The sequence below is a fragment of the Caenorhabditis remanei genome, chromosome IV, assembly GCF_010183535.1.
Source record: "Caenorhabditis remanei strain PX506 chromosome IV, whole genome shotgun sequence".
In the NCBI taxonomy this organism is placed as follows: domain Eukaryota; kingdom Metazoa; phylum Nematoda; class Chromadorea; order Rhabditida; family Rhabditidae; genus Caenorhabditis; species Caenorhabditis remanei.
Genome location: NC_071331.1, coordinates 14,574,816 through 14,595,605, shown reverse-complemented (window position 1 = coordinate 14,595,605; position 20,790 = coordinate 14,574,816). Strand labels below are relative to the sequence as shown.

General features: G+C 36.4%; 5 protein-coding genes across 5 annotated transcripts; 3 read left to right on the top strand and 2 right to left on the bottom strand.

Annotated features, from left to right (window-relative positions):
* Positions 1–799: 799 nt before the first annotated feature.
* Positions 800–4,109, top strand: GCK72_014093 (uncharacterized protein; the record flags this gene model as incomplete). Its single annotated transcript, XM_003107931.2, has 5 exons — positions 800–869; positions 967–1,079; positions 3,041–3,147; positions 3,193–3,625; positions 3,942–4,109. The coding sequence occupies 5 exons, from the start codon at positions 800–802 to the stop codon at positions 4,107–4,109; spliced, it is 891 nt and encodes a 296-aa protein (XP_003107979.2).
* A 485-nt stretch (positions 4,110–4,594) lies between these two features.
* Positions 4,595–6,872, bottom strand: GCK72_014092 (uncharacterized protein; the record flags this gene model as incomplete). The annotated part of the gene is made up of 7 exons (XM_053730136.1): positions 4,595–4,707; positions 4,830–4,993; positions 5,160–5,391; positions 5,498–5,650; positions 5,699–6,094; positions 6,665–6,737; positions 6,807–6,872. The coding sequence occupies 7 exons, from the start codon at positions 6,870–6,872 to the stop codon at positions 4,595–4,597; spliced, it is 1,197 nt and encodes a 398-aa protein (XP_053584908.1).
* A 766-nt stretch (positions 6,873–7,638) lies between these two features.
* GCK72_014091 (uncharacterized protein) lies at positions 7,639–8,812 on the top strand (the record flags this gene model as incomplete). Its single annotated transcript, XM_053730135.1, has 7 exons — positions 7,639–7,740; positions 7,783–7,934; positions 8,018–8,194; positions 8,238–8,352; positions 8,401–8,484; positions 8,541–8,603; positions 8,654–8,812. The coding sequence occupies 7 exons, from the start codon at positions 7,639–7,641 to the stop codon at positions 8,810–8,812; spliced, it is 852 nt and encodes a 283-aa protein (XP_053584907.1).
* Positions 8,813–9,060: 248 nt separating this feature from the next.
* On the top strand, positions 9,061–9,838 carry GCK72_014090 (uncharacterized protein; the record flags this gene model as incomplete). The annotated part of the gene is made up of 4 exons (XM_003107757.2): positions 9,061–9,165; positions 9,216–9,358; positions 9,405–9,589; positions 9,645–9,838. 4 exons carry the CDS (start codon positions 9,061–9,063, stop codon positions 9,836–9,838), a joined length of 627 nt encoding a protein of 208 aa, XP_003107805.2.
* Positions 9,839–10,845: 1,007 nt separating this feature from the next.
* On the bottom strand, positions 10,846–16,726 carry GCK72_014089 (uncharacterized protein; the record flags this gene model as incomplete). The annotated part of the gene is made up of 16 exons (XM_053730134.1): positions 10,846–10,900; positions 11,223–11,736; positions 11,781–11,987; positions 12,035–12,120; positions 12,169–12,352; positions 12,401–12,757; positions 12,809–13,015; positions 13,063–13,532; positions 13,589–13,975; positions 14,024–14,262; positions 14,307–14,791; positions 14,846–15,029; positions 15,234–15,326; positions 15,829–16,206; positions 16,249–16,383; positions 16,436–16,726. 16 exons carry the CDS (start codon positions 16,724–16,726, stop codon positions 10,846–10,848), a joined length of 4,272 nt encoding a protein of 1,423 aa, XP_053584906.1.
* Positions 16,727–20,790: the final 4,064 nt, after the last annotated feature.

Genomic DNA, 20,790 nt, shown 5'->3' with positions numbered 1-20,790 from the left:
TTTCAGATGATCGACATTTCATAATCATTTGGTTAGAATCATGTTTGATTTTTCGAAAAAGTGATATTTTCTTTCCAGAGTTCTACAGTAATCCTCTCCCAGCTACCAATTATGGAATCCCCTATCGAGCTAAAAACCGATTCAAATGGAAAATGAAAAGATGGGTGAAATGTGAATCAATTCTCTCTTTTTCTTTCACAAAATGTCCTCTATTCTTCCTTTTTTTCTCATAAATCACACCCTTCAAATGGTCACCTTGGCGCCTCCGTTCCGTAAAATAAAAAACATCTGTCCTCTTTTTTGGTCAGTTCGTCCTTCATTTCGATTCCAACTGAATAATAATTGAAGGGTAAAGCTGAGAGAATCGGAGTCGACCTTGAGTGAATTGTTGAAAATGTACTCGGAAAAACAATAAAATTACCAATTATTTCCTACATTTTCCGTACGAACAGTTCTGTATTAACTCGTTTTAGTTCGAACTTCGGCTTACGGTAGCTACCGTAGTTATGAACATACGCGATTTTATGCAACAAAATTGAATAATACTATTCAGTTACAGGTTAAATCTGTTTGTCTGTTCTTGGTTACTGTAGTTACAGTATGCTCGGAGATCAAGAGAAAATGATTCATTTTCTTCCCTGAAAACACAAAATGTTTCTACGATTTCTCTCCATTTTGTGCTCAATTTCAGTTCCGTATTCTTCAATAAAACTGTCATAAATGGCTTTTCCGTTATCACCTCGTGCCGACAAATGCATAAAAACTCATCTGAATTTTAATTTTGTGTCACAAACCAAGAATGCGGTCATTCACATTGCTTTTGGTCTTTTTGACTTATTCTCAAGCACGTGTCATTTTGGATCCAATCTGTGAGTTTGGGGGTTTTGCTTTGAGGTTAAAGAACTCTCAGATTGACACTAGTTCTCGTTTTAGCCTTTAAAACTCTTTGAATCCTTGAATTTAAAGCATTTGCGACCTACGATGACGGTGTTGCTCGTAACACTTTCTTCCCGTTGGCAGCCGCCGCTTACTCATCGAATCCACAGACTTGTCTCTCTGCGAAATTCACCAATTCTCAGGTAAGAAGGTGCAAAAACTGTTTTTGAGTGGAAGACTTATGGTATGTGTACGAGTTCGAGTTAATATATAAAGTATAGTTATTCGGTTCGATGACTTCCACTTTCGGTATCTAGTTTCTCCACCGTATTCTGACTTGAAAAGGTCCAAGAACAGGAAATAAGATTGTATAAAAACTTCAATTCGAAAACTACAGTGCGCGTCATAAATATGTGCCACCCCCCAAAAATGGGTGGTCCGTGGAAACGAACAATTTTTGGAAAAAATAGTTGTTATGATCAAATTCAGCGTGCAAAAAAACCTATACTCAGAAGTTTTTACGAAAATCGGCCGAAAAATAAGGCCAAGCCACAAAAGAATCGAAAAAACGACCGCGTCATAAATATGTGCCACCTCCCAAAAATTGAAAATTTTTTCAACTTTTTGGATTTTTTTCGAAGTTTTCTAAACTTTTTTGTTATTAAATTGGTTGTTTACTTCAAATCAATTAACATTACAACGTTTTTCATTTGAAATTCATTTATTCACAAAAAATTTTTATGCGATAATTGCCAAATTTTCGTATTTTTAGGGTTATTGAGATAAGAAAGTGCAAAATCTCAAAATATTGAATTTATCAGTGTCTGAAAATATTGCTATAGAATGTTTCTAACTCTAGGACAAAAAAATTCTAGATTACAGACTCCTAACCCGTTCGTTCAGGCATGTTGAATCTCTCATGAGATACCTTCTACATGCCCAAATGAGATTGGGCAGTCAAATTGTCGTCCTGGATGATCTAGTACCAGATTTTTTGAAGTGTTCACACTCTTGCATGTAATTTCTAGATATTTTACAGTCATCTGAATGACATTCGACTAATTCCTGGCTCTGTCGAGAATCCTGAGTAGCTCCTGTATCCCAGGAACTGTGAGAAACCAAGTATTGTGACATCTGTCGTCGGCAGGACTTTATTTTGTACATATTTGTTGACGAAAATATATATTTGGCAACTTTTAGATAATACTTCTACGCTCGATTGCTAGAATACTGAGCCGAAAGTCTTTCGTGTCCTAAACGTCAAAATCTCAATGCCTCTAACCTTGTACACTGCTTTCTGAAACTCAGGAGCTCCTCAGGATTCTCGACAGAGCCAGGAATTAGTCGAATGTCATTCAGATGACTGTAAAATATCTAGAAATTACATGTAAGAGTGTGAACACTTCAAAAAATCTGGTACTAGATCATCCAGGACGACAGTTTGACAATTCTATCACATTTGGGCATGTAGAAGGTATCTCATACGAGATTCAACATGCCTGAACGAACGGGTTCGGTGTCTGTAATCTAGAATTTTTTTGTCCTAGAGTTAGAAACATTCTATATCAATATTTTCAGACACTGATAAGTTCAATATTTTGAGATTTTGCACTTTCTTATCTCAATAACCCTAAAAATACGAAAATTTGGCAATTATCGCATAAAAATTTTTTGTGAATAAATGAATTTCAAATGAAAAACGTTGTAATGTTAATTGATTTGAAGTAAACAACCAATTTAATAACAAAAAAGTTTAGAAAACTTCGAAAAAAATCCAAAAAGTTGAAAAAATTTTCAATTTTTGGGAGGTGGCACATATTTATGACGCGGTCGTTTTTTCGATTCTTTTGTGGCTTGGCCTTATTTTTCGGCCGATTTTCGTAAAAACTTCTGAGTATAGGTTTTTTTGCACGCTGAATTTGATCATAACAACTATTTTTTCCAAAAATTCTTCGTTTCCACGGAACACCCATTTTTGGGGGGTGGCACATATTTATGACGCGCACTGTATTCACAGATGGGAGAAGTTGGTTTTCAAACTTAACTTCGTAAATACCTTTCTTTCTCAGATTTCTATAATCCTTGAATATTATACCATGTACGACTCAAAACTTAAGAAATCTTTCAAAACTCTACCATATGCGAGCATCTTTGATCTTTCCAGCTTCGCCGTCAATTGAATGTGCAATGTGACGCTGGTGGTAAAAACGATATTTGCTCTGCTTACACTGCACTTCTTCCTGATAATAAAGCCATTGTTATCAGTTTCAGGTAACTCGTTTAAACATCTGAAACTATCTGAAAACTGTATTTCAGGGGAACTCAAGGTTTCCTTCAATTGCTTGAGGAAGCTGACAAATCAGTCTTCCAATCGCAATCTCAATGGATTGCCGGTGGAAAAGTATCCAAATATTTCGGTGATGCATTCAATACCCTCTGGAATGCTGGAATGAAGGATGATGTGAATAATCTCATTCACAAATATCCAACTTTTGAAGTATGGGTAACTGGACATTCATTGGGTGGATCAATGGCTTCTCTAGCTGCTTCTTATATTGTTGCAAACAAAATTATAACTGGAGACAAAGTGAAACTGATCACTTATGGACAACCAAGAACTGGAACAACTCCATTTGCAGTGGCTCATGATGCTCAAATGGCTTATTCGTACAGAGTTACTCACAATAGAGATATTGTTCCACATATTCCAAATGAAGGAATGGAAGATTATAAGCATCACAAAGCTGAGGTATGTCTAGAATGGACAACTGGTTCTCAAAATAAAATTAGATGTACACTTGAAAGCAGGATTGGTAAATTCCGAGCCAGCCCGGACCAGATTTTAAAAAAGTGCACAATTTTTCTAAATTTTTTTTTTGAAATTTTCATTGAAAAGTGGTCAAAATTCTCGCGTTCTTCAGTTTTTATCTTATCGATGTTCCATAACATAGTCCGAAATTCGACTTTTTTTGCAAAAATTCAAAATGTTTCGCAAAATTTCAAATTTCTACAGGAGCCGGGTCGAGGAAAATTTTTCAGATTTTTTCCAACCCTGAAATTTTCAGGTTTTCTACAAAGAGTCAATGAAAGCTGGAGCAACATTCAAAGTATGCTCATCAGCTGATGAAAGCAATGATTGTTCGAATGGATTATTGATAACTGCATCTGTGTCTGACCATCTCACTTACTTCACTAAAGATGTTTCTCAATGGGGAGAAGCTGGATGTAACTGAATGCGATTTTTTGAATAAACTATTTGTATCTTCTAAATTGAAAAATAGGGTTTTTTCGCCAAGGCACTGAAAAATGTTTGGCAAATTCATTATTTAAAAAATCACTAATAATGGCTTTACGACAAGAAGAAACGAATTAAATTAAATAGAAATCAGGGAGCAATAGAATACATATTTCTTACCAAGAAAAATAAGGAATCTTCTGACTGGAGCACAAAAATCACAGAATTCTTCAGGTGAGCCTTTTCAGAGGAAATATTAGAAAGAAGACAGGAAAAGAAGAATTTTTAAAAGAAAAGGCGCGAACAAAAGTAAAAAATAATGTCCCGTATACGAGTGTTGTGAAGGAAATCAACAACTGATTCCAAGCTAAAACAAGGATGAGAGGCCTAATATATTGAACAAAACAGAAGGAAGTAGAAGGAAGTGATTCACCGGCATTTCCATACAATTTTCAGAATTTTAGGGAAAACAAGAATAAACAATTAGTGAGAATAAATCTCATTCAGTCTAACGCAGCTAGGAAGAGGTGTTCGTTCAGCATCCCGCATCATTGCTTCATCTCTCATCCAACGAGCTCGGTACAGCTTTGTTTCTTCTGAAATAATATCTGTTAATTTTCAGTTTCGTGAGAAACAATCTGGCATTCTGTGGGAATTTTTCAGGAGAATGAAAAATAACGCAACAATCACCATTCGGGAAAGAAAGGAAAAAACTCACTAAGATTTTGTTCCTTATAACAATTCATCCTTAAATTTTGAATATAATCATCTTCGACCTGCTGTTCTACTTGTCGGATCCGTCCTCGATACGAAGATTCGAAGTCAGTTCGTACAAAATACGGTACTCGTAATTCGGCAGTCATACGTTTTATAGAGTATTTTCTGAAAAAATGTATATATTCCGGGGTTTTTAAAACATGAGAAATTGGGATTTTCAATATCTTATTCTCGTGCCTTCCTAGCAATTCAGCTGCACCTGATTATCAATACTTCCAGATGACAGCATGACGACAGGTGTTTTTTATTCTCACAGAATTGAAAAACTTACGAAGTTTGATGAAGTGAGTAAGCTGGTTCTCCAACCATCAACTGAGCTAATAATCCGATCACCATGATCGCAATAAGCGGCAGCAACTGAAGGAGTGGACCATATGGACTTTGTTGTTGTTCATAATGATGAAAATGTTGTTGTTGAGCATAACGTGCACGTCGACGAACTTGTTCAGATGGGAAACCACCTCCGAAGAACATATTGAAGATCTCTTCAGGTGTGAAGTCAGCTGGAACCATAATTGTTTTTGATAGCCAAAATACTAAGTTTTAAAAGTACTGATTCTTACTCATTGTTGTCTACATAATTATGTGGTAAATGAAATATCTACAAACCTTCAAAACCATGAGCATAATCATGTTCGAAGAATGCACCACCGCCATGTCTTCTTGTAGTCGGAGTATGCCCATTAGTAGCTTCAGCTCCAAACTGATCATACTGTCGACGTTTATCAGTATCCGAAAGAACCGCATATGCATTACCCAGAGCTGAAACATAAGATTCTAAATATACTAGAGACTGAATTGAATTCTTACCCTTGAATGCTTCTGTAGCATGAGGAGCTCTACATTTATCTGGATGCAATTTCAATGCCATTTTTCTATATTCTTTCCGAATATCATCGTCGCTCGCCTTCTTATCGACTTTCAAAATTTCGTAGTAATCTTTGCAATGACGAATTCTTTCCACCAATTCTTTCTGCTCACTTGTATAATCCACGCCAAGTTTTGGTGTTCTTGACGCAGAACGTGGTTTCGGCTCGGGCTCTGTTTTCCCGTTCTTTTTCACAGGACTTCTTGCTTTTCGATTCCTTAAATTTGGCTCATCATAATGATCGTCGTGAGCATAACTCCGTTCTTCGGAAGCTCGAGAAGAAGAAGATTGTGATGAGGAAGAATTGTTCGTCATTTCATCAATCTTTTTCGTCAAAACTGGAAGATAATAATATTTTAAAACAAAACAAAGACTATTTTAGATTTCTAACTTATTTTTCTTAATTTAACTCTCGGACACTGCTGACTGCAAGAAAAGCTCGGATTACGTGTCGCCACGCAACGTTTCAGACTCTCAAGTTCCTGCTTTTTCTCGTTTTATAGCGACAGAGATGAAAACAAAGCAAGAAACTGAGTGAGAAAAAGAAAGAAATCTCAATGGTTTCTCTCACAAAGTGGTTGTAATAAACGACTCCTTCACTGATGTATCTTGTATCTCTTTGCAATGGTCATTTCGATTTCACTTCTTTTTTCTAAGAAGATAAAAGAAGTGAATATTAGAAAACGAACGAAAAAAATACTGAACCAGTATTTTTCTTAAGTAGCAAGGATACATTTATCGTGCTCTCAGAGACTTTTGGTATGAAGCTCGGGAAGAATTAATTCACTAAATCTTTGTCGGAAAAATTAAATTGAACGCCTGCAGCGCCTAGTGATGAGGTTGCCAAAAGAGTCATACACTATAACAGAGCAAAAAAGTGGGACTTGACAATTTGAAAAAAAACTTACATTCTATATTTTGACCAGGATCCAACTTTTTTGCTTTTAATAGCATTCGACGAGCCTTTTCCGTATCGCCAGACTGGAATATTTGTGTTTGTAATTGGAATCACTTTTTCAAAGATTAAAAATTTAATAAAAAATAACTTACTTTAATAGCCTCTCGAGCTTTATCCATACATAACATAGACTCACTTCGATTGGCGTCTGCTGTCATTTTGGCCTGAAATCGTATGAAATATATTATCGATTCAGGCAATCATTCACGTGAAGTATCAGGCGAAGGGAGATCGAACGAGAGAAAGGGAAACATATCACAGAAATTTCAGTACTCGAGAATAATTAAAACATTATGATTGGGTTCGAAAAGGTGAAAAATACCATGAAAAACTCAAAAGAGTTTAGTATGGATTTGGAATCTTTGGAAGCGATAATGAGTCCTCAAAATGTCTGTTCGCAGTCTTGCATGGAGAGATATTTGTCCGAGAGTTGAGAGAGTACAAAAAGTGGAGCGACGCAGAGAAACGAGCCGTCGAGTAGCCGACGTAGCCCAAGAAGCAGCGAGTGACTAACTTTCAATTATTGATCGACATCAGTCGGTACGTTAGAGCGCTTTTGCAGGTTTCAGTGAAAATTGAATTATTCTGAATTCAGTTTTAGACAGTGGTGACTGAAATGAAGAAAATATGATTGTTCTGTTGCATCGGAATGTTACAAAAGTTTGTGCAAATATTTAGAATATATCTTAATTTTTGAAAATGACGAAAGTTTTTACGTCATGATAGTTCGTCATGTTAGTTCTCGAATCACACGACAGTAGGAAAATTCTTGAAATAAGAACTACATGAGATATGCTAGAAAAGCCTCCTATCAACGTGTGAAAAAAACTCGTTGCGAAACCCATAGACATATTTCATACAATGATCCTTTAAACTACCGTAACCCTCGAAACTGTAGTCCCTCCGCAGAATAACCAGTTTCAGATGAAAAGACTCTGGAAGAAGGTCGGTTCGGGTGTAAAAAATGCCAATTACCTCAAAAAGTCGGTCGAAGAAGTGGCGAAAATTGAAAAAGGAGAAACAAAGGTAACTTATATTCAGCTTACCACACAAATCTTCAATTCACAGGTAGTCCCTCCAAAGTATCCAACTGAAAAAATTCGGGAAGTGAGTGAAGAAGTCAAGAAAGAATTAGCTACGAAGAATGAGCACTTAGTTGAAAATATGAATAAAATGAGCATCACCTCGACTGATCCAGTAGAAAGATGGACATCCACAAAGTGAGTTTTGAGGTTTAAAAGTTCAAAAAAGTTCCCACTGATTTTTTTTTATTAATTCAAAATTTGCGAATGATTTCGTTCAGAGATCTTCCTACTCGTGAATCTGAATTTCTTCATCGAAACGATCCGATGTGGGAATACGGATTCTATGAACCGGCAGTAGAAAGGATTCCAAAAGACAAACTAATGTTCAGAGAAGCTCTGGAATATCTTCGTTGCAGACAGGAACTACTTTCAGATACTAGTTCAGAACCTCAAAAGTATATTTACCGCCCTTTTCACATAAATTATGCAATTTTCTAGAAAACAAGCAGCTCAACTGATGTCGGATCATATCGTTACTACACGAGTGAACGCCGAAAAGTTGGATGATATCTATGAGTATTTCAGACCGTTCGAAAGGAAAGATAAACAAAAGGTGACAGTAGAGTTGGGATGGACTATGCAATTATATTCCCAATTCCAGGTTGTCAACCGTCATGCTCTCGCAGAGCTTCAAGATCATTTGCAAGGTCATTCTGATGAAAGGAAAATTCTGGATGAGGCACAGGTAAACATACTGTTTTTTATGCTCTGAAATAACAATTTTTCAATTTCCATTTTCAGGACGTCGGCAAAAGAATCCGTCAAATCAGTGATAATGCCAAGTTCCTTGACGAATATCAAAGAGCGAGTTTTTCATCCTGAACACTGAGAGGTTTTAATTTTACATTTTTCAGCTCGAAGAAGAAGAGAAAGTAAAAGTACGAGATGCTATTGCACAACTTCGACAAGAAGAGTATGACCGACTGAACAAGAGACTCGGGCAAATCGGAGAAATGGAAAAATCAGCAAACGAAGCGATGAAGAAAGCTGTAGAAGAGAAGGCGCCAAAGTAGATTCTTTCGTTTTGTATTTACATCAGTTATTCAATTTAGGTAGATTTCGTTTTTAATTTGTTTCTAAATATGTTTTTCGGGTAGATTGTTGTTTTGTTTCGATCAGTAAATTGTTTGAAAGTTATAACTGTGTGGTTTAACTATGCAGTTGAACTAGTTGAACTAGTTGAACTATGCAGAATGATGGATCGGTCCTAGTTATACGTACTTTTCAATTTCCTTGACAACTCAAGAAAATTCGCATTTAGATGAAAATTCCCCGTGTTGTGATCGGAATGTCAGGAGGAGTTGATAGTGCAGTCTCAGCATTTTTACTGAAAAAAAGGGGATTTGATGTGATTGGTGTGCATATGGTAATAACCGATGATACAGCCTCATATTGGTTTCAATCTCCTATTTTCAGGTAAATTGGGATTCTCAAGAAGAAGGAACATCTAATTGTCCTCGATCAAAAGATGAATCAGATGCTAGAAATGTCTGTGATAAATTGAATATCCCATTCCATACGGTCAATTTCGTCAAAGAATATTGGAATGACGTTTTCCTGTAAATAGACTAACAGAATACCTGTTTTGTAATCATAACTTTCCAGACGGTTCCTCGAAAATTACAAAATGGGGAGAACGGTTGTTCCAGATATTGATTGCAACCATTCTATAAAATTTCGCGCTTTTCATAAAGTTGCTCAAGAAAGATTTGATGCCGATTTTATAGCAACTGGACATTATGCGACTACAAGTTTCGGGGATTTTCAGCAAAGCAGAAATGCTTCAGAAGGTTTTAATGCATCAAATCAATCAGTTCAACTTTATAAATACTTGAACATTTTCAGAAATTCGATTGTTTTCTGGTCGAGATCCATTGAAAGATCAGACATTCTTTTTGTGTACAGTTACTCAAGAACAACTGAAAAGAGCAATGTTTCCGTTGGGTTCTCTTCAGAAAACAGAAGTAAAACGAATTGCTGAACAGGAAGGATTTCACGAAGTTGCCAAGAAACCAGAAGTAGTTATTTTCATTTTCTAGCATCCATTTTACATTTTTAGAGCATGGGGATCTGTTTCGTTGGTAAGAAAAAACGGTTTTCTGAGTTTCTCGACGAATATATTGAACCAAAATCCGGAAAAATCGTTCTCAAAAACGGAAAGAAAATAGGAAATCATCACGGAATTCATCAATTTACAATCGGAAAACGAATAAATGGAACATATTTGGAAGAAAGGAGTCATTTCGGATTTTTCGTTTCTGAAATTAATTCAGAAACAGGAGACATTGTAGCTGTAAGTGAGAAAGAGAATGTCTGTGTCATGAAGATTAAACGGATTTCAGTGTGAAGGATCACATCATCCGAATCTGTACGCAACCCGGTTTCTCATCAATCGACCTAGTTGGATTTCCAATTCAGATGACCCTTTAAAATCTCATCCTCCGTCTGAAATCTTGTGTCGAATACAGAGAACTCACCCTCCAGTGTCATGTCTTGTTGAATATTCCGATGAAAATTTATCAGTAATTCCGAGAATTCCCCTTAGAGCCACAGCTCCAGGACAGGTTCAGTTTCAGTACTTCCCGACATTTAAAATCATCGAATTTTCAGATGTGTGTCTTCTACACAACTAAAAACGAGTGTCTCGGTGGTGGAGAAATTTTGAGAATTCTGGATACTTTATAGAATTAATTTCCTATTATTTGTTTTTCTTGTTGTTTTGTTTTGTTTTAAAATAAAAATTACAACTTTTATTTAAACTTTCCGGAATCATAATAACCTAAAATCAAAGAAAAACCAGGAAAAGTCGATCATCAGTCATGGGATATATTCACAAATAAAAACAATAAATATTAAAAATAGAGGCACTTTCCAGGCGACACATCACAGAACAATTGCAAGTTTTCGATGCGAAAATTGGCAGAATTTTTTGAAGAATTTGAAAAGAATGAGAATTGAGACCATTTTGATGAATATTTTGAGAGGGAGGAAGAGGGAATTTGAAAGAAAAATTAGAAATCGAAGATTAGTAATCAAAAGATAAGAATTATACAGATGTCTTCAATCCGTGTAAATCATCTGCTCGAGCGTATTGTCCTTCTCTGAAAATTTCAAATTACATTAAAAGAAAGTGTTTCTGGGTTTGGGAAGGTTGATGTTTGAAAAAGTTTATTTAGAATGAGGACATTTTGAGTAGGTAGTTTTCAGGATATTTCGATTAAACATTCCAAAACAATTATGGAAATTTTCATACTCTGTTAGGGTGATTCAGCAATAACTAATAACTATTCAGGACTATTCATACAATTACAACATTCTCACTTACATCAATCAATTTTTGTAGATCCAGATCTGTAACTGTGATTTCAGAAACATAAACTACGTCTCTGATCTTTCTATACTATAACCTAGAAACGAACGAACCTTGCTGGTGGATAGAAGTCATCATCTCTGAATGTATCCGCATCGAATCGTTTTTCATTGAGTGGTTCTGATTCGTTAATCGGATATTTCTTTCCTCCTCTACTTCCAGTCATTGAACTTCTGCTTGCCATATCAAATCCATTTTGCCTTCTTGTCTCACTTGCTTCATTCAATTTCTTCTGTTTCACAATCCAGCAACACAAGAAAATGAGGATAACGAAGACGATGACTCCAAGAATTCCGGCGATAATCGAGAGCCAAATCAGGAAATTCTCTTTTTCTCTTGATCTACACCATGGTTGTTCTCCTTTATTCCACTCGAATCGATATTCATTCATGTTGACTCGGTTTCTATCCACAACAATTCCACATTTGTATTCATGAACTCCCTTGATCCAATGAGATTGGAAACATTCAAAACGTGCAACATCTCCTTGCATATATGCAGATGTCATCGATGATGTTTTCATCAAATATTCTGGATATTCGATATTGATTACTCCGCAACTGTTGTCTGAAAAATGGTTCTGTCTTTTTTTTTCTCCATTTAACACTTACATTGTCTGGAAGCATCGAATCGATCAGAAGTGAACGTATTCCACTCATTTTTCACATTTATTCCGAGAAGTTTCGAATTGAGAAGGGAATAATCATAGAGACAAGACACGGAATCTCCACAATCTTGGATGACAGCAGCTGGATTATCTGGACATTGAGTTTGTCCGTAATCAGCAGTTAATTGAGATTGAAGAGGCTGGAGATTGACTGAAAAGTAAAGATTAGTAGCCGAAACACATAAATTTCAGTCTCACTTGTATTGGACTGTTGCATATCTCTGCATGTCTGAAGTCGTTGATTCATAACTTGTCCAGTGATTGGATAGAACCGATAAACTCCACTGAAATTCAAGTTTATTATCTCTAGAACATTTAAAAGTTTTCCTTACGTTTCATATTTAGGTGCAGTCTTGAAAATAGGTTCACTTCTCATATGAGCTTCTGGGAAAACTTCGAATTTCTTGTCCTCATCTCTTGAAGTTGTAAACATATTCTCAGTTGGCATTCCATAATTATTTCCTTGGTTATTGATGTTTTGATCAGATCCTGGTTCTCCGGAGCCTTGAACTCTGTCTGAAATTACAGAAAATGACGATGAGATCAGTGATCCTTTTAACTTACACATCTGAATGATCTGTTGTCTATAAGTTTCCGAATTGACGTCATTCAATGTCAACGTATTCAAATAACTTCCAGATGATTGATCAGGGAATGGACGGAATACTCCACTGACACGTGGCAAGTTGTATCTCTGTCTAAGTTCTTGTTCTCTCGTTTTGTCTCCATCTGGACGAACTCCGTATTGAGGAGGTACCGAAATGGCAACATTGAGAATTCCCATGGATTCTTGGTATTCAGAAAGACGATCGATATCGAGAGCATATGATTCACGGACACGAACTCCAATTTGAGCTTCTTCAAGGACGACATAGATTTCTGGTTGTCCACGTTCCACATTATTCACATAAACCATGACTCCTGAAATAGAAAACAAATGAGGATTTCATTCGAACTAATCTATATTCCTACCCTTGAACCGTTGAATTCTCATTGTATCGAAATATCTGAGGATGTTTCCAACAATAATCGATGTTCTATATCTGAATCTTCTTGTATCTTTTCTCGCAAGAACATGAACTCGATCTGTTCCAGATGCTTCCAATACAACTCCAGTTACAACTGTGATATTCGTTGGTTGAACAAGATCTTGTTGAGCCATATAACGACCGAGAAGACCTGAAAATACCATCACTTTTATGTCTAATTATTCAGTTCAAACTCACTGAAATCAACTCTTCTGTTCGGATATCTCTCCATTCGAATCTGTACTTTAACTTCTGGCGTCGAAAGAGTCTTCGGAATGTAAATACCATTGTAGACTCCAGGTTCATTAAAAACGAACTTGTCATTATCGATTGTATTGAATGTTCCACCACCCATCACTTCACCATAAGCAGGTGGTTGATACTCTTGACATCCAGAAGACGGACGTCTCCAATAGAACATTTGACATCGGAAGTCGGCGAATTTACAACAAAGAAAATAGGGCATGTAGTCGTTGTGGAATGCAGATAGACCGGGCACTTGATATTGACCCATATATGGCGCTGTTCCAAATTCATAAGCTCTCAGAGGGAAACCAGGATTATAGGGAACATCAGGTGTCACTTTAATGACAGGTTGATAGGATGTTTGCATCAAATGTCCTTGATCGTCATAGCAGCAGACTTGTCCGTAGTGAGTTGAGAAACGACTGAAAGTTTAGACACTTTGAATTGGAAAAAAAAAGTGAAAACAGGATCAACGTACGCTGTGTTCTCAGAGTTATAAGTTCTTCCATCTCCAGCATAAGTCGTCATCACATTTTGAGAACTCATGTAACAATTTCTGGATCCAATCGAAGTAGTACAAGTGATATCTCGGAATGCTTGAGAACATCTTGGATGAGGCATAAATCTTCCGATATCTGCAATCGCTTGTTTCTCAATACATGGACACGATGAGTTGGTCTCGGTGTCTCGGATGAAATTCCATTGTGCTCCGTCTTCATCGTACCAGTCATGGCACATTTCAAGGGCCTTCTTCTTGATATATTCTGTACGAGAAGCCTCGTCGTTCACAGAATATGTGGTTGTGGCAAATTTAGGATTATTTGAAGTCCAGAGGAAATGGAGAGAGATCGGAGACGATACAAGTCTGAAAATTTATGGATTTGTGAGGTTAAGAAAGGAAATAAAAACTAACCCAGATAGCAAAAGTTGTGGATTTTGTTCTTGATTCGTTCTCAATGGAGACAGTTTCAAGTATCCGAATCGATATTGATATAGTTCATTTTGTCGTTCCCAATCGTTCATGTACCATTGTTCAACTTGATATAAATTAATTCTTTCTTCCTGTGGCTTCCAACGATATTCATAAGTATTACGGTTGGAGTAAGTAGCCAATCGACAGATAACACGATGCTCAGGATTGAATTTTTTCATCTGAAATGATTGATTGAATGACGTTTTTCATGGATTCCACTCACTTTATCGTCTTTTCGTTCTCTGTATGCAATGACATACAATCCAAGTTGAACACTGTATAACGAGTCATCGTTCATTCTGATTTGATCCATGTGGGTACTCATTTCTGGATTTGTGAAATTTCTCGGGTACCAGACCAACGGCATCGTCGTGAATGGAAGAGGATTCTTGAACCAATCGTATACATTTCCAATATCCAATCTCATCGGATCAAGTGTCGGCGGAACGAAATAAATGTATCCAACGAAAGCTTTTTCATCGTTTGCACCTCCAGATTGTGGTTGGAAATAGACAGTTTTAGTTCCCCAATCGTTGATTGTCGGTAGACTGCATCGAGCAATTGCAGAAGTCAAGACAGTACACGTGGCAGTTGCACGTTGTTCAATCATAAGAATATAGGTTTGAGCTTTGTCAAGGCAGATTGCATTCACGTCAACTGTCATTTCTCCAAGCATATTCACAATGTTTGGGTAGATCAACATTGGGTCTGAAATATGATGGAATTAGGTCAATTCTCAATTGGAATGGAAAGAGAACTAACAAGTTCCTCCAGTTTTGTTACTGCATCCAGCTGGTCTCACTACATCATCCACTCTGAACATATATCTTCCTCGAACCATTTGTGGAACTCCAGATCTTTGAGCAAGAACTTTTGGAGTGTTTTTGAAATCTTGAGTTGGGTCAACTGGGACGAGACCTGTGTGGTTTCCACCATTGAATAGAGCCTGAAAATCGAATTGTATTCAGCTATTTTTTATTTGAATCGATGAGAAATCAGTCTATTTCTTCGAGATCTCAAAGACCTTTTCCTCACGAAAAGCTTCATCTTTCAGACACAAGAACACAGGAATTTCTCAATATTTGCATAGGGCTATGAGTCATTGAAAAATAAACAATGCCAATCGGAAACAAAAGTACAAATGGCTCACCTGACATCTTCCCGAACGCGAGTTTTGACGGAAATCGGCGGCGTCGAATCCAAGACGATCGTAGTTTAGAATAACATATGAGAGACGGGCGGTCTGGAAAATCGATTTGAGTTCTAGAAGTTTCAGAATTGATCAAATGTCTTGAATTTTTCAAAATGTTAATATTTTCTAATCCGATCCTGTTGACCTTGATCATAATCCTTTTGGCCTACTTGTTTCCGTCCAATCGACCCCTGTTTTCTTTTTATTTTTCCCCTTTTACTCTCTTTTAAATGTGTGTTAATATGACCGTTAAGCGTCATGAGACGTGTGTATTTATGAGAGATAATGTTGAATTGATAACATTTTGATGGGTGGAAATGAGGAGAAAGGAGCAATATATTGAATGCAGAAGTTGGAAAACGAGAAGGAATTCTCTGATAACAAAAGACCAGTCAACACAACAAAAGTTGAGAAATTTTCAGATTTTCAGTAGATGAAATCGGAAGAATCACAATTTCGAAACTTGTTTTCAAGAGCTGAGATTTTAGACAAAGAATCTTTTCGAGGAATCTTTTCAAGCAAAGTTGATGTTATTTGCAACAAAAAAACTCACTCTATCGGTCAACCAGATTACTTGATAAGTGGCCAACTGTCCAGAATCAATGTCAGATCTTCCAGAAATAGCTGATGCGGTGTTATACCAGGTAACAACTAATGCAGCATCAGCACGGAATGCAGCTGCTCCAGCAACTCCTTCAATCAACCATCTTTGCATTTCTTCGAGGAAATAATCAGCTTGAGTATCACATCGAACATAAGAATCGGGTGTTCCTGGACAAGCTTGCGAGGCGGATTGTCCGAAGAATGATGACTGATACGAGGATTGACCCATATTTGTGTTACTTCCAGATTGTCTTCCGAAGAGAGATTGACGCATCATCAAACGATAGAATACTCCGGAACGCATTCCTGGATTCAGACTTTGTGGAATCTGAAACAATTGAATAGGTTGAAACGGAAGAGTTTGAAATACCTGTTGTTTACATAGATATGGAGCAATCATTGCTGGATCTTCGTGTCTCGGCCAATCAGTCATATCTGGACCAACGTTGAGAGTCGGTCCTTGATCAAGAACTGTTGCAAATCCGATGTATCCGTTTACAGAGAGCTGCAATTAATAATTATTTAAATTTAACTGTCCAATGAATCAGTCTTCTTACTGTAGAATAATTGTACAACCCTCCGTAAAATGGGAAATACATATGAAGATCGATTGTCTGTCCAGCTGTCAGTAATCCTGGATTCACTTCTTGATCTCCAGCATCCGGTCCGAATGGAACGAGATTCACTCCATAATAAAGATTATTTCCTGTTCCAGTAAAAAGAGTTCCAGCTTCTTGCTGTCCAATATTTTGATTAATATTTGCAGAGTTGGCCTGTTGGATTTGAGCTTCCAACGGTAGCAGAAGCAACAGCGTCGCCAGAAAGGCGAGCCGAATAGACGAGGTCATAAGGACCTGAAATGGAAAATTTAGGATGATTAGAATAGAAAAATGAGGAAAGTAAATTTCAAAAAGAAATGAAATAAACATTATCATAAATTTTAAACTTTCAGTGAATCATCGGAAACTGGAATGAATTGATCAGAATCAGAAAAGAGTCGAAGAAAAAAGGAGAGGGGGAAACGTCGTAAAACTCAAAAAACTGATGATACAAGAAAGAGAAAACGAGAAACAAAGGTAAATATTAGTATATTTTTGACGGCACGGAAAAGAAGAAAACCGACGAAATGGTCAATGAAACAAGAGTTCGGAGAGAGGGGTTATGGCAGGTACAGCTTTCAGATACTTCTCAAAAACTGTTCTCATTTTGAGAAATTATTATGACTTAAATTACAAAAGTAAGAAAGGAGTAGCACCAGAAGCCGAAGTAACAGATCTAGTGAGTAAAAATGGCTATGCCTCTTTGGTAATAATTGATCACAGTTTTCTAAAATCCAATAGTTTCTAAAAGGAAAGACCTAGAGAGATGTGTGAACCCGTTAAGAAACAGTTTTCACCATTGTTGACAAACTAATAAATGTCTCTTTCTCTCTCCTGACATCAAAAATTCGCTCAGTTGCCTTGAGCCAAGGTGACCTCTTCCACAAAGAGTAAATATTGGAAAGGAGGCGGATACGGAAGAGAAAAATAGAAAGAAAACAAAGAGGATGATGGAGAAAAAGTTGGATGAAATTGAATCCTTTTCTTGGGAAAATATCATCGATTTCTGTGGATTTATTCATTTATTCCAGGTGAGTGATTTATTTTTGTACAAATGAGAAATAGAAGAGTTGAAGATAATTGAGAAATTACAAAATGAAAGAAGCAGAAATTATCTGAACGGCTTTCCGAAGTGAGAACTTTTAAGGTTTTGAGCTGAAACTCGGTTTGATAAATCCTTCCTTGATGAAAGCCTCACAAGTTTTCTTGATAGGGTCTTCGTTTTTTCCGATTCAAAGTGTAATAGGAATTTCTCAAATCTCGAACAATTCTGGTGAAATTCTAAAAATCTTGGACTTGAAATCTTAGAAGTTTAGTTTTTAATCAGAGTGAACAATCCCCCATAAGCTGCATTCGTTTGATCAGATCTACAAGTTCATATTCAACAATTGAATTAATTTTCTAATTAGGAAGACTGTTGAAAATAACCTAAAACAGTTTAGAAATAAGCTTCAAACACTAAGAAAAGAAGTGAAAAAGAGGAGAAAAGTATGATAAGAAATATGCATAGACGCATATATTTACCTACAACCTCCTCCTATTTTCTCTCTTTTCGCTTGTATACACATGAAGAAATAGGGGAAAAACGACAGTCGGAATGAAAAAATTGAGTCATCGAAGAGGAAATGAGTCATCAAAACAGAACTAAAAAAGACGCCTACGGAGCAATAACATTCAGTTGGAGGTCTGATGAAAAAGTATTACTTCATAAGCTTCGACTTTTTAAAGATACAGTAATCCTCTTAATGCATCGAGTCATTTCCGTGGATCGAAATATCAATTTTGAGTGTAGGAAATTACGATTTCTTATTTGAACTGATTGGTTTTAGATTTTTATGTATACCCATAGTTTCAGAAAAGGAAAAATTTACTGTTATGTTACTTCCAAAAACTCAAAAAGATTCAAGCTGCTATTAAGATTATTTCGAGAAGAATCGGTTGAAAACCAATAATAAAAATATAAATTCATTCGTTTTCGGAAGAACGGTAAACTGGAGCATTACTAAAAGATGTACAAAAAAGAGTGTAGAAGAAGAAGAAAGATGAGTCACGAACGGAACGGAGAAGAAAAAAGGAAGATGAAAAGAGAGAGAAAAAGCTTTTTATGGATGGTTGTGCACGGAACGAAGATGGAAATGTGTGAAGAGAAGGGACTGTATTCCCTTTTTGTGATATGGAAATGCATGTGAAAGTAATGGAAAAAAGAGATGTAGCAGTTGGATACAGTATTCCGGTAAAGGATGTGCCATGAAATACGTGGAAGCTTATAAAAATTACTATGCATCTGAAGTAAAATTGCAAAATCAGAGAATCTAAAAGACAAAAATGACTTCAAAAACAGCGTACTAATCTGATTCTCAGGAAATTCACCAATAAATGAAACAAAACCACTCCTCAGAGTTTCAGTTTATCAAAAACAATTTTCAAAAATGACGGGACATGCAAAAAAGTTGAGAAACAACTATTTGTATACTGACTCAAAATGGAACACATTCAGCGTGTGAAAAATAGTTTCAATCCTAGTTTGAGTCACTATCCATATATAGTTTCCTCTCTCTAAAAATAATTATATTCACGCATGATTTCAGATCAAATAGTTTCCCTTATGATGACCGCTACTGTATCAGAAATCGTCTATAAATAGTTTGGTAGTTTCCATTTATTGCTCTCCAGAAAAAGAGGTTTATCAGTAAAATCAATGTTTCAGGCGGTCTAAAGAAAGAAGAAAAACTAAAAATAGATGAGAAAATAGGCCGTAATCGGAGAAGTGTGATGGGTGAAATGGAAGAAAGAGAAAAGTTTCTAGAAGTAAATAAATGAAATTGAACAAAATTGAAAGAGTTAATGAAGGCTGAGAGTTATGAAGATGTGTCTGAAAAATTATTACTGTAGCTACAGTAATCTAGGTCAATGGGAATTAGTGTAAGAAAAAAAGAAACTTCGTTTCCAGATGGTTTGAAAAACTCTTCAGTTCTCCTAATTTCTGACATATAATGTGCAGTCCGTACAAAAATAATGAGAAGAGGAGAGAGAGGAGTACACTCTCCGTACCTGTCACCTCTGTATCTAATATCAAAAAACATGGAACACCGTCCAATACAAAAATGGATGAGTCAGGAAGAGAGAGAGAAAGCTTTTGAGTGTTGAATAGACACGAGTGTCTGACACATTGATACTCTTTTTCTCTCTGATAACAAAATTCTTTTTCTTAAATTCTCTCCTAGTCTCTCTACCTCACTTGTTCCATTATCAGTACGCACCTCCCCGGACAGCGAGGAGCAAATAACCCATCCATCCTGTATACAGTTTTTCGTATGTTTCTATAGAATCCTCCATATATCTGCACACTATCTCATTTCCTTTCTTTCACACCGCCCTGGAGGGGAGAGATGGCTGGCAACAATCATCAATAAGCAAATAGAAAAAGGAAATATTGAATAGAATTGAGAGGAAAAAAGAAAGACATCAGAGGGATCTGGTTGAGTTGACACGTGGAAAAGATCAGGTATTGTAGGAGAAATGTTATTTGATAGACTTCATGGTACACATGTATTCGACTGAAACTGAAAAGCAAAACATGAGAATGTGAAGTTGTCGGTTTCTAGGGGAAACTGTAATGGAGAGATGACAACCAAAGCGTTTTTACCTTCTAGAGTTCCCTTCATACCAACTTTAGAGTCATATGAGAATTGTTCAATAGATTTCTACAGTAACCGCTTTAGAATATTTTTGATGATGGTCAGTTTTTTAAGAACTTTATTTTAAAGTAAGACCAGCACTGAATCTCAGATAAAAACAGCTGCAATTATGGTTTCCTGTGGTTCCCTATGAGCAATACAAATAGAAATTTCAAAAAAGTTTTTTTCCGTTTGACTTTAATGAGTTTCTGAAACCACACATTTTTCTGAGAGGCGGTTGAAAAATAGAGCGACATGTCGCTCTAATACAGTTTTTACGGTATGTTGAAGAACTCACTACTGGAAATTCGAGGTCTTCCAGATATTGTAATGTTTTATCAGAACTTCACTGTTTGGAGCAGAACTCTGATGACAATCAATTCATTTATCATCTGTTCTGTCTTCTCACTTTCTTACAATCTCTTTCATTTCGTTGACTTGTTATTGTGCTTAGCACCTTCTTAACACCTCTCCGATGTCCTTTTCCCCTCTTCTCCAATCATAAAATTGTTGTTTGACGATCGCATTTGCATGAATAAAGGACACCACGTTTTGTGTATGTATTTGTGTGTGTGTGCAGGCAGAGAAAACCGCCAAAAGGTATCAGAAAAGAGACGAAACAGGAGAGAATTGTTT